Consider the following 15,383-nt stretch of genomic DNA (forward strand, 5'->3'; position numbering starts at 1 on the left):
AGACGGCTTAGATCAAACCAGACATGTACAAATTACTCAAATAAGGTAGTTAAGTTAAGTTACTGAGTATCGACGCCAAAAGTAATTGGAGTAGAGTAGAAATTACTCATTTGTAATAGTAATTGAGTAAACTACTAACTACTCTAAAACGTAGCGAGTTACTTTCGAAGTTACTGTCGAAGTTACTTTTTTTATATTTTTGTGGAAGCAAAATGAACAGCAGTTTTGATCATTGAAAAACCCTGCGAGCCTAAAATAAATGCAGTCTATTTATAGCTTGCGTTTTCGCCGAAATAGTTTATTCGCTCGCAGAAGCAATTGACTTTCAAAGTTCTTGATAGGAGAACTTTCCCCTTTTTCTTCTAAAGACGTCCCCAGCCAAGCTAAATAGACGTTCCACCTAGAGCCACTAAATGAGCTGCGCTTAGAGTATCGGCACTCCGTTCCCCGACATTGTTGTGAGCGCCGCCATTTTGGGGCTTGTGCAGAGCAGACGCAACTGCCAATCGTCATGATTCAAAAGTGAGACTCCCTCAGCATTATACTCGGTGCTAGGACGCTCATGTAATATTGATTTTCTCTGTAGCGAACTGTTTAATTCTTGTTGAGGGCAGAAAAGCGTTTCCTATGATTTCAGATAAAGCGTCAGATAACTGGCAACCATGATTCTAAGCCACAATATGGCCAAGTGTCGTTACTCTGAAGCGTAGCTTATTTAGTGGCACTAGTTCCACCGTTGCAGTGAATGGAACGGCAGCGTTGAATTTGAGAAACAGGCTGTGCAGGGTCGGGTAAGCGAGTGTCGGCATCTTAGGTGTCCATGGCGGAACATGTGAGGCTTGCCTCGGGTAGAGGATCTTTTATAACAAACTTTCCTCCTTTTTTCTTTTTTCTTCGCCAAGTTGAGATTGTTATGACTGGCCCCTCTTTATTCCGACGTCGTTCTGAGAGTACGCTGGTAGAGTGCACCAGACCTTCAAGGGTTCAAGTCTCGCGATACGACGATGAGATCATCCGGACGACTGCGCGTTCCGTTGTAGTGCTAGTGTTACGCTACTGGAAAAAAAAATGTTTTGGTTTAACAGAAGATGAACCGAAGTATACTTCGCCGCTGACGCCGGGTCCAACAAAAGGATCTCCCAAGGGTAACTCGCAATCCTCGCAGGCGACTACAATATTCTGACGCGCCTGACACGCCTGACAAGTAAATCGTTTTCAACAAAGAGGAGGTCTCCCAGGCATGGATGGTCGGAAGGACGCGAAGAATTACGTGAACAATCATCGTCGCTCGTATACAGTTGCAGCTGGAAGCGGGAACGTGCTCCCATGAACGAATTATCCGTGCCAGGGTTTGTGCGCGGGGGAGTCCGGCTTTGCAAAGGCGTATGCGCTGACGACGAGGCGACCATGGGAACAGGCACCCAGCTGCGAAGTCATTCCAGTGGCGCCTCCCGTGGAACCTACCGCTTGAGTCAGAACTCACTAAAGACAGACAACAACTCTCGGAGTGTCCCCGTCTTTCACGGTTGCAGCTGGAAACGCGGCGCCTGCGTGCATTACCGGATTAGGTCAATACCCGACCAAGGCTTGTTAAGCATCTCTTCCTGCGTTCGTGCGTGCCGGTGTTATGTTTTGGCTGCTCGTCGCCACCTTGACCCAAGGACGCCTTCCCGAACAAGGGGGCCCCTTGTTATGGAATGCCACTTTATCTGCCGGCGTCTTATTCATTTCTGCGCTCAAACTTTCGTGATCGGCAAAATTAGCACTATTAAATTTCAAAAGTAGTTAGTAATTTGAGTAGAAGTTACCTGAAAAAGTAGTTAAATTAAACTACTAATTACCCAAATCAAGTTGTAATTGAAAGTTACCAAGTTACTCGAAAAAGTAGTTAAACTACAGTAGTTTGAGTAGAGTAGTTGAACTACGTCCAAGTTTGGATCAAACGGTCTATCATGTTGCCAAACATTGTTCTGTTACGCATGGGCGTCCTGTGTTTGCTCGCCTATACCGTTTTACAACTGAAAGTCTTTCCACCGCTTATCCGGAATTTAATTATATGCTAGATTTCGGAAAAAAAAAAAAAAAAAGAAAATTATGTTTTGTCGTTGACCTGGTCTTAAAGGTCACTGCTGGTGACTTGCATCTAGAATTCAGCAGCAAGCGTACCACTACAGAAGAACGACCATCTCGTCCGGTATCTCGTGATCAACTGATTTTATGTGACGTAGTCAAAAAAGAACAGAAAGAGGTTAAGTTTCTTAAAACGGAGATGGGTAGGACACCATATAAAACAGGAAGTGAATGTGAAATAACAATACACACCATGACAGACGTGTGAAGATTATTGTGCTCACAACGGACACAACCGTACTTAACTGGTACCCAGTCCCGCACATTCGTGGTTTTACAAAATTCTTGCTTGTAAATATGTTTGTAACAACATTGAATGAATCACGGCTTATGATCTGATACCCTGCTGAACCTTTAGAGATGTCGCAGACCTCAATTGCCAATTCTTTTGAACTCTTCGGGTAAGCTTGAATGCTATGCTTGTGGCGCAACAATGCATACATTTTTATAAACAAGGTGAGAGCAGGTCTTGACCTTATCTTGCTTATCTTGCTGATGCGTTGATCAGCTTCTCGTGAGAGCATGAATTCGCAAACTTATACAACATCTCCGGCAATTTTTCGACCACATTTTTTAAATCTTGAACCTAAACACATGTATTCTTGTAGTTTCAGAAGTAGACTTTTTTGATCATTGCATCATTGGAAGACAAGAATCAAGCGGAGCAATCGCTTCGCCAGATGAAGCGGCGCCTTCCGACTAAAGAGTAAAAACGTTCTGGTCGAAGCTACACTAACTGCCCATCGTCAAACTGATATTTGCACTTAACTAGTGACAGATGTTTCAGATGTCGGGGTTGGTGCTCTCGTGCAGCAAAACATTGATGGAGAATGAGGTCCGCTCGGTTTCTTAACCCGCACAATAACACAAGCCAGACAAATATAGCACGTTCGGTTGAGAGCTCCTGGCCGTCAAATCCTCGAAAACATGTCGTGCATACGAAGGACTTACAAACGTTTTACTTTAGCATTACTTGGAGAACACGCACGATGCACTGCTCGTAAATGTCACGAACTTGAATTTATTTCCTAATTCAGTGTTGACATCCGGCACGTGCAAATATTAAAAAAATTGTCTGCGACAATCTTTATGGAGTGAAGGTCCTCTGTATTGAATCTTTCACGGGGATTTTTCAAGCAATGACCCAATCTGATCACGATGACCAAGGCCTATCGAAAGATCAACAATGACAATCTTCGCTTGAACGGAGAACCATTCCATTATCGCAAGACACGTAACAAAGCACATGCCATGCCTCAACTATCACACCGCGCCTCTTAGCTCCCCTGACATTTTGAAGAGAAATATTTGAGTCTTAAAATGCAAGTTATACTCGAGCCTGCTGCACACTCCGCCTGGCCACTGCTCGCTATGTATGGACCAGTATAAATGCTGGCGTCGGTGGACCAAAGCGGACTTTAGTGCCATCGCACTAAAACCCCTATACAAAGAAGAAACAATAAAAGCAAACTTTGGGCGTTCAGCGTCCCTGCCAAGTACGCATGTCCGTGTAGGGCAAGCATTACTAACGGCAACATGTTTCTCCTTGTTGCATGGGATTTGATCGTACCTAAAGTAAACCGCATTACAAACATATTCTGACCTTCTGGATTACTTTTGGCTGCCGAAGGCAAATTATGTTTACCTGACCCCTGTTAAAACCCTTTCGCCATGGAAGGTTTCACGTAGGTTTTCAATTGTGTGAGTGTGATACAAGATAAACGGAGGTGATACTACTCGCGGACACCACAGCCTAGTACCGTAGCCGACACTTGTAATTCATTGGGTTTCCAATTACACATGTGCATCATTCATCACGAACGACAAAAAACGGCAGTTGAAGTCTGCATTATTCGGAACATTTACCAAAGTTAAATTCTGAGAACGAAACATCCCGTCCACCGCCTACCACTCCTCTGCCAACAGTATAATGAAGTATTTCCATCGGCAGGTAAAGTCAACCTTTAGAACAGAAGGGCCGCACACTCCAACGAATGAGTAAAGTTCTGCTAAGCCTTCTTTGGCCTTCAAATATTATTACAGGTCTACATCGCGCGAAAAAACGTCATCACTGTTCACCTCCATTAATCAATTTCGCAAGTTTTCGCACATGTTAAACCCACATGCCCCCGACGCCTGACATACTTGAACCTTTAAGGCCTGAAGACTTGGAAACATGCACGTATGTTTGTGTACGCCAAGCCTGCGTACGAGAGACATCTTAAGCTTGTTTAATGTTCTTGAAGACGATGAAACTAGAGTGTGACTTAATGTAGGTGCGAGAAAAACCGAAGCTACACGCATGAGCAGGTTTCCCTGAAAGATGGTTGCACCGCACGAGCTCGCATGCTTGGCAAGGGCGCTGAAAGTACAGAGCTTGCTCTTGAATCTTCACCTGCGCTCATACTTCAAGTGAGACGGAGTCTAGACGCCAACGGCAGTCAGCAAGTCGAAACCTTTAATAAAATCAGAGCTTCCTACATTGCCGGAACATCTTACCCTCCTACATGAACAATATCGCCCTCAGAAGCTTGGGTATGTCACTCAATCGCTCAGAGATTAAAGCCGGCCATAAATGCCAGGTTACAACCGAACAACCAAGTGATACCAAACTGTGTCATCGAACAACCAAGTGATACGAAACTGTGTCATCTGGTTGAGGGTTGAAACTTAGATATGTCAGCTGACACAAAAAACCAAACAACTAGGCACAGATGCACAACTATGCTACTTTATTGGTGATTAAGAATAAAGATAAGAAGGCCGTGGCAAAAGAATAGTAGATTTGGTTCTTTTTTTGGTAAAAAAATCATGCTACTTGGGTTGTTTTTTACTGTAATATTCGTGTGAATATTCCGCAAATGAACTAAAAGAAAGGGGTGCATCGCTCTTTGTGGGATCCGAGGTGATCACCTTTTACGCATTAAAAAATAGAGATGAAGTCCAGCTGCAACAGCTGCTACTGAGACCATCAAAATCTCAGGGGCAGCTGCATTGTACTGAAGGTTGCTTCCATGTACCCTCTTGCAAATTCAGCAGAATTTTCGGTGTCTGGCACGGCTCCTTCTCCTCATTATTCATTTGAAGCGCCAGTACACTATGGAGGACATCTGTGGTGGCCTATATTATAGGTGAGGACTGCGGCGAACCAGAACGGTATAGCGGGTTACGTGAGAGCCGGTTGTAACAAATGTGCAGGGGTGCGCGCGAATAAATCGAAATCACATTTTTACGCCCTGAAACTGCATTCTTATTCTTTCATACTAGGATGCTTTAACGCCAAAAAGTGCATAATCATTCAAACAGAGTGTAGTTTCTTTTACTTATTTAGAGCTCGCAGCTATTTTTGGTTTACATAAATTGATAAACCGCCATTGCGGAGATGATCGGAACATGGTAATTACAGGTGACATCTGCTATTACAATGAAGATGGCCAGTTCTTCCACGTTGAGAGAATGAGCCAGTTTTTCCGATGCATGGGTATCCAAGTAGCTCCCTCCTCCATTGAGAGCGTGTTGCTCAACCACGAAGGAATCGCAGAGGCGGCTGTCATCGGTGTTCCTCATCCACAGTATGAAGAAGTGGCCATGGCGTTTGTTGTGTTGACAGAATCTTGCGGGAAAATCACCGAGGCAATGCTCCAAAACTTCGTCGCAGGTGACAATTAATCTCAACACTATTTACAGCTCATGGATATAATAAACACAGACAGTTGAGAATTACGGCATATATTAAAGTAAAACTGGAAAAATAGGGTAAAGAGTTTTATTGTTTATAGATTCCTAAAGCTTTAACCACACAGTTGTCTTTTTATTCATCTCTTGGGTGATTCCACGTCAATTCATGCAATGATGGTCCGGGTCATATTTTAGATATTTTTGTTAAAAATATATATGAAAGCCATGTTTTTGGGAGGAACATTCAGCTAGATATGAACGCCGTAACAATTTTTTTCGCTGAGATATAAAATAGAGAAGCTTGAGGCGTGGAAATTGAGAATAATTCACAATGCTACTTTACACAGTCGTCATTTCCTTATCAAACCTTTCACGGCACCATAACCTTTTTAATAGGTTTTACAAAGGTTATACAACACATACATAAAAAATTAAATATATCCATAAAATATTTCATGCAAACAAAGATATCAAACATGGCACAAAAACGCGTTTTAGAGACATATTCACAATTTTTTTGCAAATAAACCATCTTTCATAATACTTCACAAAACATATCAAAATGCGCGTATTTAAATATTCTTTACGAATATATAAAGATAATATGCCCACCCTTAAACATATTATTGTTATCAACGCGGAAATTCGGCTGATTTCTCAAAATGTGGCAAGATTGGGCGTCGATATTTAAAAAACTCCATCTTTATTTTCTTTAAACTTCCCTTGGCACTTTGCAGTGACTCGAACTAACCTGTGATGGCAAAAGATTGAGTAACATATGACCTCCAAGCGGGAAAAGCTACGACAAACCTTCACTCGGAGCGAGCCGACGTCTTCGTCATAGCGGCTTTGCCGCACAGCACCAAACGTTTTGAGCGTTAGTTATGGCATGTATTTTATATTATTAAAATTTTTTTTTCATAAGGGCTGAGTATTAGTCACGCGAAAATGGACTTTGAGCTGGAATACCATTAATTAGCTTACAATTCGCAGGAACAAAACGGCCCCGCTGTGCGAATTTGCTAACTATGCATAGATAAGCTTAAAACTCTCAGTTATGCGAGTGGCCATGTATACATCCGGCCTCTCGGCATATGATGACTTCCACAGATGAGAAGCCTGGATTCCTCTCACAGGTTTTATGGTGGTCCACTCTGCTTGCTTTACCGCACGAAACTCTCGAACCCGTTCCACAGACAGGTTGAACATGCAGACATTTGTTACTTTTTTACATAGCACTTCCACAAAGTCTTTAGCGGTGGCAATCGTTGAGTTGAGCGAAGATCTCAACTTGGTGAGCGTTGGTTCTTCCACCTACTTCATCACAAGCGCTTTCTCCGTGTCCAGTGGCTGAAAAGATCCATCTTGCCGAAGAGTGCGGCTTCCGAGACAATTCGTGGAATTGGAAGCGATTCTTGAAATGCGCCGCCGCTCCGTCTGATACAAAAATTATTTAAAAAAAGACTGGGAAATGAACATCAACATACTCTTTTATGGCCTATGTGGCTAGAAGAGCGTGAGCTGTGTCATGTGTCGTGTACCATCGGTGACAACGGCAAAGCTTTGCGTGCCTTGCGTGGACGTAACCACACTTGTGGAGAGAGACACTTGAGTTTTTTTTTCAATGAAAACTCTGCACTTCGGTTGGAAAGAGTACTGTCCATTTTTCCGCAAAATCGAAGTGGAACATCACTGCCTAGGGTGGTAAGGCGGTTCTTGTGTCATGTATCAGGCTTCGTTCAAGGTCAAGGATGTAAGAATGCCTCATATACTTTTCGCTCTCCTATTGCCGCAGGAAGGCAGAAGTGTCCATAACCTTTTTGACGAGTTCGCCAGCGTCCCATAACGCGAAACAGATCTGTTCGTCTTCGTCGAGATGAAGCGACTGCAGCGAGATGCTCTGCGTTTTTGGGCACTTTTCGCAACGGCGCAGAAAGCAATCGTTCTGTGGAGCGCAGAAGAGGTAGATGCGCTTGAGGTCGTCTTCAGTAAATGTCTTCGTTGGGGCATTTGTTATTGCCGTTAAAAGCAACTGAAAATTGACGCAATATATGCATGCGCACACCTCGTGCTCGGGACTTTTTTTGTTTACCCATTTTGGCCGTAGGGAATAAAATTTGGAGATGCCTAGTTCGGGTTGGGGATGGTCCTTCCTAAACAGCTGGTAAGTTTCCTTAATAGAGCGGGTCATAAACCTTTTTACGACTTTGAACATGTCGTTGATCATGGCTTTGACGACGTCCTTTTTGTCGGGGCTTTGAACAGAGCATGCGAGGTCGTCGCGTGTGTAGTACTCAATTGCAACCCCCACGTCTTCGGTATTCGCCTTTTTCCCCATGTTGGGATCAGGGGTTGCCCAAACACCACATTTGCGCTTCAGTTTTCATGTTTGATCAATCATGTAGGCAGTCGCACCCGACACCAGACACAATATTGTTTTCTTCAGGATGATCGGTGGCAGAAGCACGTACAATCGCTTGCGTTCCTGGTGGGAACTACATGCCTTCAGCACTTCGCAAAACGCGTCAAACCACTCTGTGCAGTGCTCACAACTGTCTTCGAGTTCGAGAGTTTCGTGCGGTGAAGCAAGCAAAGTGGACCACCGTAAAACCTGTCAAAGGAATCCAGGAAACTCATCTGTGAAAGTCATCATATGCCGAGAGGCCAGATGTATACATGGCCATTCGCACAAGTGAGAGTTTTAAGCTTATGTATGATGCATAGGTAGCGAATTTGCAGAGTGGGGCCGTTTTATTCCTGTGGATTGTAAGCTAATTAATGGTATTCCAGCTCAAAGTTCCTTTTCACGTCACTAATACTCACCGCGTATAAAAAAAGAATTTTAATAATATAAAATACATGCCATAACTAACGCCCAAACGTTTGGTGCTGTGCGGCAAAGCCGCTATGACGAAGACGTCGGCTCGCTCCGAGTGAAGGTTTGTCGTAGCTTTTCCCGCTTGGATGTCATATGTTACTCAATCGTTTGCCATCACAGGTATGTTCAAGTCACTGCAAACTGCCAAGGGGAGTTTAAATAAAATAAAAGATGGAGTTTTTTAAATATCGACGCCCAATCCTGCCACATTTTGAGAAATCAGCCGAATTTCCGAGTTGATAACAAAAATATGTTTAAGGGTGGGCATATTATATTTATATATTCGTAAAGAATATTTAAATACGCGCATTTTGATATGTTTTGTGAAGTATTATGAAAGATGGTTTATTTGCAAAAAAATTGTGAATATGTTTCTAAAACGCGTTTTTGTGCCATGTTTGATATTTTTGTTTGCATTGAAATATTTTATGGATATTTTTAATTTTTTATGAATGTGTTGTATAACCTTTGTAAAACCTATTAAAAAGGTTATGGTGCCGTGAAAGGTTCGATAAGGAAATGACGACTGTGCAAAGTAGCATTGTGAAATCTTCTCAATTTCCACGCCTCAAGCTTCTCTATTTTATATCTCAGCGAAAAAAAATTGTTACGGCGTTCATATCTAGCTGAATGTTCCTCCCAAGAACATGGCTTTCATATATATTTTTAACAAAAATATCTAAATTATTACCCGGACCATCATTGCATGAACTGACGCGGAATCACCCTCTTGTAAAAGGCACTCGAAGGTAAAAGTTTGCTTTTCCATTTCTTTCCAGGTCAACTTGGAAAGTACATGCACCTTCATGGAGGGGTAAAGTTTGTTCACAGGTTACCAAGAGACACCAATGGCAAAGTCATCAGAAAAAAATTGCAGATGCTTCACGTGGACGATTAGTCACACTCTTTAAGTCCTGCAAGATACGGATGATTTCTTAAATTTTAATTCAAGATAATTTCTGATTTAAAGCCTTGTAACAGATGCCTTCTTAGAGTGGTATTTCTGGCGATCGGTTCGATCAAGTTTGGGGATGGTGAACGCAATAAAGGCAGCCTAGTATATGCCGGCGCCTAAAAATTTACAGACGTTTACGCTTCTCTGTAATGTTGATTTTGTGATGTACCGTGGTATAGAATTCGAGTGACAAATATATATATATATATATATATATATATATATATATATAGCCCACTTACAATGTAACCGCATGTCATTACATACCGCTTAAAATGCATGCGCGCGAAGGGAAATACCGGTTATAGTGCGGTTTCTGGAACAGCCCGCCGACCGCGCCGGCGCAGCGAGCACGCTTTCCTGTGCGACACTAGATAACGGCGCTAGCCGCGAGCGGCACTCGCGGGGCAAGGAGGTTGCTCGAAGAAGTGAAGAGAGCGGCTTCAGTTGCCATAGCGACGGAAGGACGCACGCACGTGTCACGTGCGTGCGTCCCTCCGCTGCGTTGGAAACAACCGCAACGAGAGAGCAATCGCAGGTCGAAGAGAAGTGTTCGCGCGCGTTACATGCGGGTCGCGGGCCGGCTTCTTCTATCGGCAAACATGGAGTCGGTAGTGATCATCGACGTAGCCGGCGTGGTGGAAGCTCATCGTTTCGCGTATAAGCGCTATCCTTGACTAAAGCGCCATACGCACATTCGCGTTTGAACGCGTTTGAGTGCGTTGCGGAGTCCTTGCGGCCAGGCGCAGTCGCTTGCGGACCGACGCGCGCCTTACCGCAACGCTCGGTAGCGCGACGCAAGCGAGTAGAGACTCGTTCAACTTTCCGAAGCGTTGCGGTGCGTTCGGGCGCGTTCGACCAATCAGAAGCCGAAAGAGGCGAGGGGTGACGTGTTCGCTCGCCCCACCCGGCCGACTCGGCGAGACGTATCCGGTTCGCCGGTCTCAGCAGTCTCAGTGCTTGCTTTTTCGTTTTGGGGAGCGGTGGGGACTGTATTTTCCAAGGCTGCGATGGTTCAAGCTTGACAAAACGTCGGGGAAGCCGGCGAGATTAGGGACTTTTCGTAGACCGCGTTTCCCCCTCCGCTAAGCCCTCCGCAACGAAGCAGCCGCTACTGCGCCGGCGCGACCATGGCCTTGACTGTAGAGTTCCGGCTAGCGTAGCTGGTTGCGGAGAGCGTTGCGGGACATGGGAAACGATCTACGAAAACTCCCTATTGTCTCAAGATCGAACGCTTCGACGCTGTCGCCGTGCGCCGCCATGTTGCCTTGGATTTCGCTTACTATTGGTGAGCCACTAGCGACGATAGCGCGTTCTTATTGGCTCTTGACTGCGGTTGACTGCGTGTCAACGCAACTGTGCGTACAAGTTTAGCGCAAGCGGTCTTCGCAACGCAACGCGTCCGCTTGCCGCTACGGAACGCACCGCGCTCAAACGCGAATGTGCGTATGGGCCTTAAGAATTTTCGTTGTGTGTATAGTCGGTGACAGGTCAAGAACGAAGTGGATGCTTTTCCCACCTCTTTCCACTTTAGTAGTGCGAACGCTGGAGAGGAGGCGACATCCTCTCCAACGTTCTCTCTGCTGAAATGGAAAGGGGTGGGAGGAGCTTCCACTTCGTTCTTGACCTGTCACCGACTATAGCTATGATAACCCAGCACGTACTAGAAGCGAAGATCCACCTACTCTTTCGGCGATGTCGTGGCGGCACGCTCAAGACAGCAGAAACGCCCGTGTCGTCGTGTTTGTTTACTTCGACTACAGTGGTGCTTTCTAAGCATTTGTGTCTTCGAACATCGCCCGGATTTCTTATTTGGAGCATTTCATGCGCGCATTTCATGCCAATAAGGCATTTGATGCCTTATTTGGAGCATTTCATGCGCGTGCCGTATAAAGGATGCGAATTTTCGCGTGTTTTCATCACCGCAGGAAAGTGATTAGGGTTAGCAATCCTGAACTCTCGCAACGCCCGTGCGCAACCCGCGACGCCATTAAAATGCTGCGCCAGGCAAAAGTCACTCATTCCTTTGAAAATGTGTGACACACTTGAGAGAGAAGTGTACTAGTCTGGTGAACTGGTGAAATAAAGACTTTTTTCAAACTAAGCTTTATTTTTCTTCTAATATAAAGTAAATTCTTTTACAAAGATAAGTTGTCTCATGGCATGTATTTTGGCCTGAAAAATTGATGTTGTGGTTATAGCGCGGTACCGCTTAAAGTAAGGATTTTCTCGACTCCCGCGACATACGTTATATGCGGTCTACACTATATATATATATATATATATATATATATATATATATATATATATATATATATATACACACACATATTTAGGGTGTTTCAGAGAACTTAAGCCAAATCGCTCCTGCGAAAACTACTCATCGCAACGAAGAAAGGCTTGTGCCGTTTTGGTCCTGGGATAGGGCCCCATTTAGGAAAATGATCAAAGTCCGTGATAATTAACATGTTATTTATTTTTGCGTAATTAATATTTTTAATATTGTCTTTAGGGCATAGTTTCAAATAGAACATTGCTCAGCATCATCGAAAAACATTAAATCAGCAAATTGCAGAACGATGGAAGGCATGCGAAGCATTTTACAGCTTTCTGAAAAACCACACTAATTCGCCGGGTTTTTAAGTTTCGGTTTGCCATCGGAGCGCATATCGGCCCCAGCGGCACTGCGCCCCGTGGAGAGATAGTGCAACCAACCTCTGCTGCGCTGTCATCGCGCGACGCAGCAGAGGCTGGGTCGCGCGATCGTCGAACCCGTGATCACCAATTCAGTTTCCCCGCTGAATTTAGCGGGGAGTATGATGTCACATGACTTCATGTCGCGTGACTCAGAAAGTCGGTTTCCCCCCTAAATTTAGAGGCAAAACTGACGCCACATGACCTCAACACCAATTTAGTTCCCCGCTGAATTTAGTGGGAAAACTAAATGTGTGTTTGCAGCCAAGCTTTGCCAGTGCACTAAACGTGTCGATAATCTTTCACAGGAGCAGCGCTCACCCTTGAGCGAGCATCGTATGTTGCCGGCTGGGCAACGTTTTTTTCCCACGTCTCAAGCGTCGTTATCAGAGATAGGAACAATGATCTCTATCATTATCTGGCTAGCTGAAGCCGCGTCACTACCACGTGACCTCATCAGAGGGCTACAAAAAGGATCGGCAGGACGGCCTCCTCAGGATTCGCAGCAAAGCTTTGCCAGTGCACTAAACGACTCGCGTATCTTTCACAGGTGTGTACTCTTAAGTAATTCCTTAGTTCTTGCCGTATCTTTTAGGTTGCTTTGGCTGCGAATCCCATCCGATTATATAAAAGGGCGTTGACGTTGTGACGTACCGAATACGTGTCAGAAGGTGTTTGCCATGCTCGAAAAGAAAGACTCTCCAGTTATCACCAAAACAGTTCAACATGTCTAGTTTGGAACCATTTAGTCATTTCTTACTGCTCGCTGTCCTGACTGTGCGTTTTCTACTACTTTCTTAAACAGGTGACTTTGAGCTAAACCCAGGTCCCACTAACACTGAAAAAAAATAGATAAACTGCAAGAATCCATTGATAGCCTTATAACAAGTAGCAATCGAAACCAGAGGAAGAACGTATCCAAATTAAACTAAATCAACAAAGATATTGCATACCTGGGCACTCGTATGTCCAGCCTGGAAGTCACAGTTGATGAAATCGACCGAATACAGGAAAACCTGGCTAACGTCACCGAAACAATTGGTATTGTGGAGCGGGAATCTTCCAGTGCATACGAGCAACTTTCTTGGTTAAGGAACTCTTTGGGCTACATGAATGGGCAAATGCGCCGAAACAATCGTATATTTGGCGGTTTGCCGGAACGTGAAAATAAAACCTGGAGTGACACAAAAAAAAAAGATATCTAACTTGAAAAAGAAGAAAAAAAAAAAAAGAAAAAAGGTGACGCCTCACTTTGGCGAACTAGAAAAAGCCAACCAAGTGGGGCGAAAGCGTCTAGGTTCTAACCGTTTAATAATAGCCCGCTTCTTCAACTTCAGAGCCAAAGGTAACGTTCTCCGAGAGGCTGCCAAATTAAAACAAACGTGTCGTCGAGAGTATGGGTTTAGGAGCATTTTTTTTTCCGGGAGTACGTTTCGAAAAAAATAAAGTTGCTGAATTTTGCCTCCCGGTTTAGTGATCAACATATTAGGCACAAACTTTCGTTCAATAAATTGCATGCTGGTAAGGAAACGTATGTGTATAACTGTGCTATAGAAACTGTCGCATCTGTTCGAAAACCACCTGATGTTTTCCGTGCAGACGACTGACGAAACTGGAATGTACGTCAACGTTGTGTTAACCCGACATTATCCTTTTTTATTGTAAATTTTTGTAATTTACTTTCAAAACAAGATGAATTTGATTACTTTACCGCCTCTTGCAAACCTGGCATAATCATTGGAATTGAAACTTGGTGGACGTCAAGCGTAGCCAACAAAAAGTTAACACTGAACAAATCATTCAACCTATATCGTAAAGACCGTCCAAATGCAAAGTGTGGTCGTGTACTCGTTGCAGTTAAAGCTAATATGAAATGTACGTTAATAACTTGTGACACGTGTTTTGAAACATAGTGGATACGTCTGCACCTGGGTTTTCATAAAGTTTTAATAGGCGCATGTTATCGTCCGCCAAACACAAACGCCAGCGAATTTCATGATATCATGTATAGTTGTCGCACTTAACGGAAGCTTACCCCAAACGACGACATAATATTAGCAGGCGACTTCAATTCTCCAGGTGTAGACTGGGCGACGTTGAGTCCTTCATTTCAGTGCGCAAATCCTGGTCACTGCAATGATTTTCTTGCCCTCTCTAACTGTTTTGGGCTACACCAATCAGTAACCACCCCTACCCGAGGCAGTGCCGTTGTATATCTATTTTTTGTCAACAACCCTGACGAAGTAAGCATAATAAATGTCCTAGACTTCATCAGCGATCATGCGATTATTCTCGTTGAAACTACCTTTACCTCCGGAAACCGAGCAAACAATCGCAAGATAATATGAAACCATGCTCGGGGATATACGGAAGTTATGAATATCTCACAAAATGTTCTTTAGCAGAATGCTTGGCCCAGTATCAAGATCGCTCCGTCAAAGAAAATTGGACTCTATTTAAATACGAAATTCAAAATTTGGTGTCAACCAACATTCCTAAAATAAATCATCCAACTGTCGTTCATTCCGGTTTACAACTTCTCTAAAACGTACGTTAAAAAAAAAGACGTTGTTCCAGAAAGCAAAAAGAACTAACAGAAACGATGATTGGCTCGTACATAGTCTTTGGTCAAAAAATATAAAAAAGGAAAATATAGAAAAAAAAAAAGTGAAAGCCGTTTACAACTTCCTGTAACGCCGAATTGGAGCGCAGCTCTTGAGGAGGAGGAGTGGAGGGTATATTCCTCCTCCTCCCTCGTGATCATGCCTCCTAGTCCTCCTCCCCTCCTGCTCCCCCTCCCTCTCCGGGCAGAGGTCCGGGGGGTCACGTGACCTCGAGGGGACGGGATCACATGACCTTGGGCGGGCCGTCACGTGACTTCGGCGTTGGGAGGGGAGTCACCCCCCGGGGTCACGTGACCTTGGCGGGGGAGGAGGGGGGAGGAGGAGGAGCGGAGGGGGAGGAGGAGGAGGGGGAGGGGCGACGCCGACGCCAACGCCGACGCCGACGCCGCACAGGCTGGAAACGGGTCATGTGACCCCCTCCCCC

The 15,383-nt window shown here is 44.4% G+C and overlaps 1 protein-coding gene across 1 annotated transcript in view; it reads left to right on the forward strand.

The window, feature by feature from the left end:
* Window positions 1-9,584, forward strand: part of LOC115309879 (4-coumarate--CoA ligase 1) — a 59,353-nt gene extending 49,769 nt beyond the window's left edge. The window contains exons 8-9 of the mRNA XM_029968124.3: window positions 5,537-5,788; window positions 9,466-9,584. Of these exons, the coding sequence (XP_029823984.3) occupies window positions 5,537-5,788; window positions 9,466-9,584 (371 nt within the window). The remainder of the gene's footprint in view (window positions 1-5,536; window positions 5,789-9,465) is intronic.
* Window positions 9,585-15,383: the final 5,799 nt, after the last annotated feature.

Source organism: Ixodes scapularis, unplaced genomic scaffold (genome assembly GCF_016920785.2).
Source record: "Ixodes scapularis isolate PalLabHiFi unplaced genomic scaffold, ASM1692078v2 PGA_scaffold8__174_contigs__length_109621045, whole genome shotgun sequence".
Lineage (NCBI taxonomy): Eukaryota > Metazoa > Arthropoda > Arachnida > Ixodida > Ixodidae > Ixodes > Ixodes scapularis.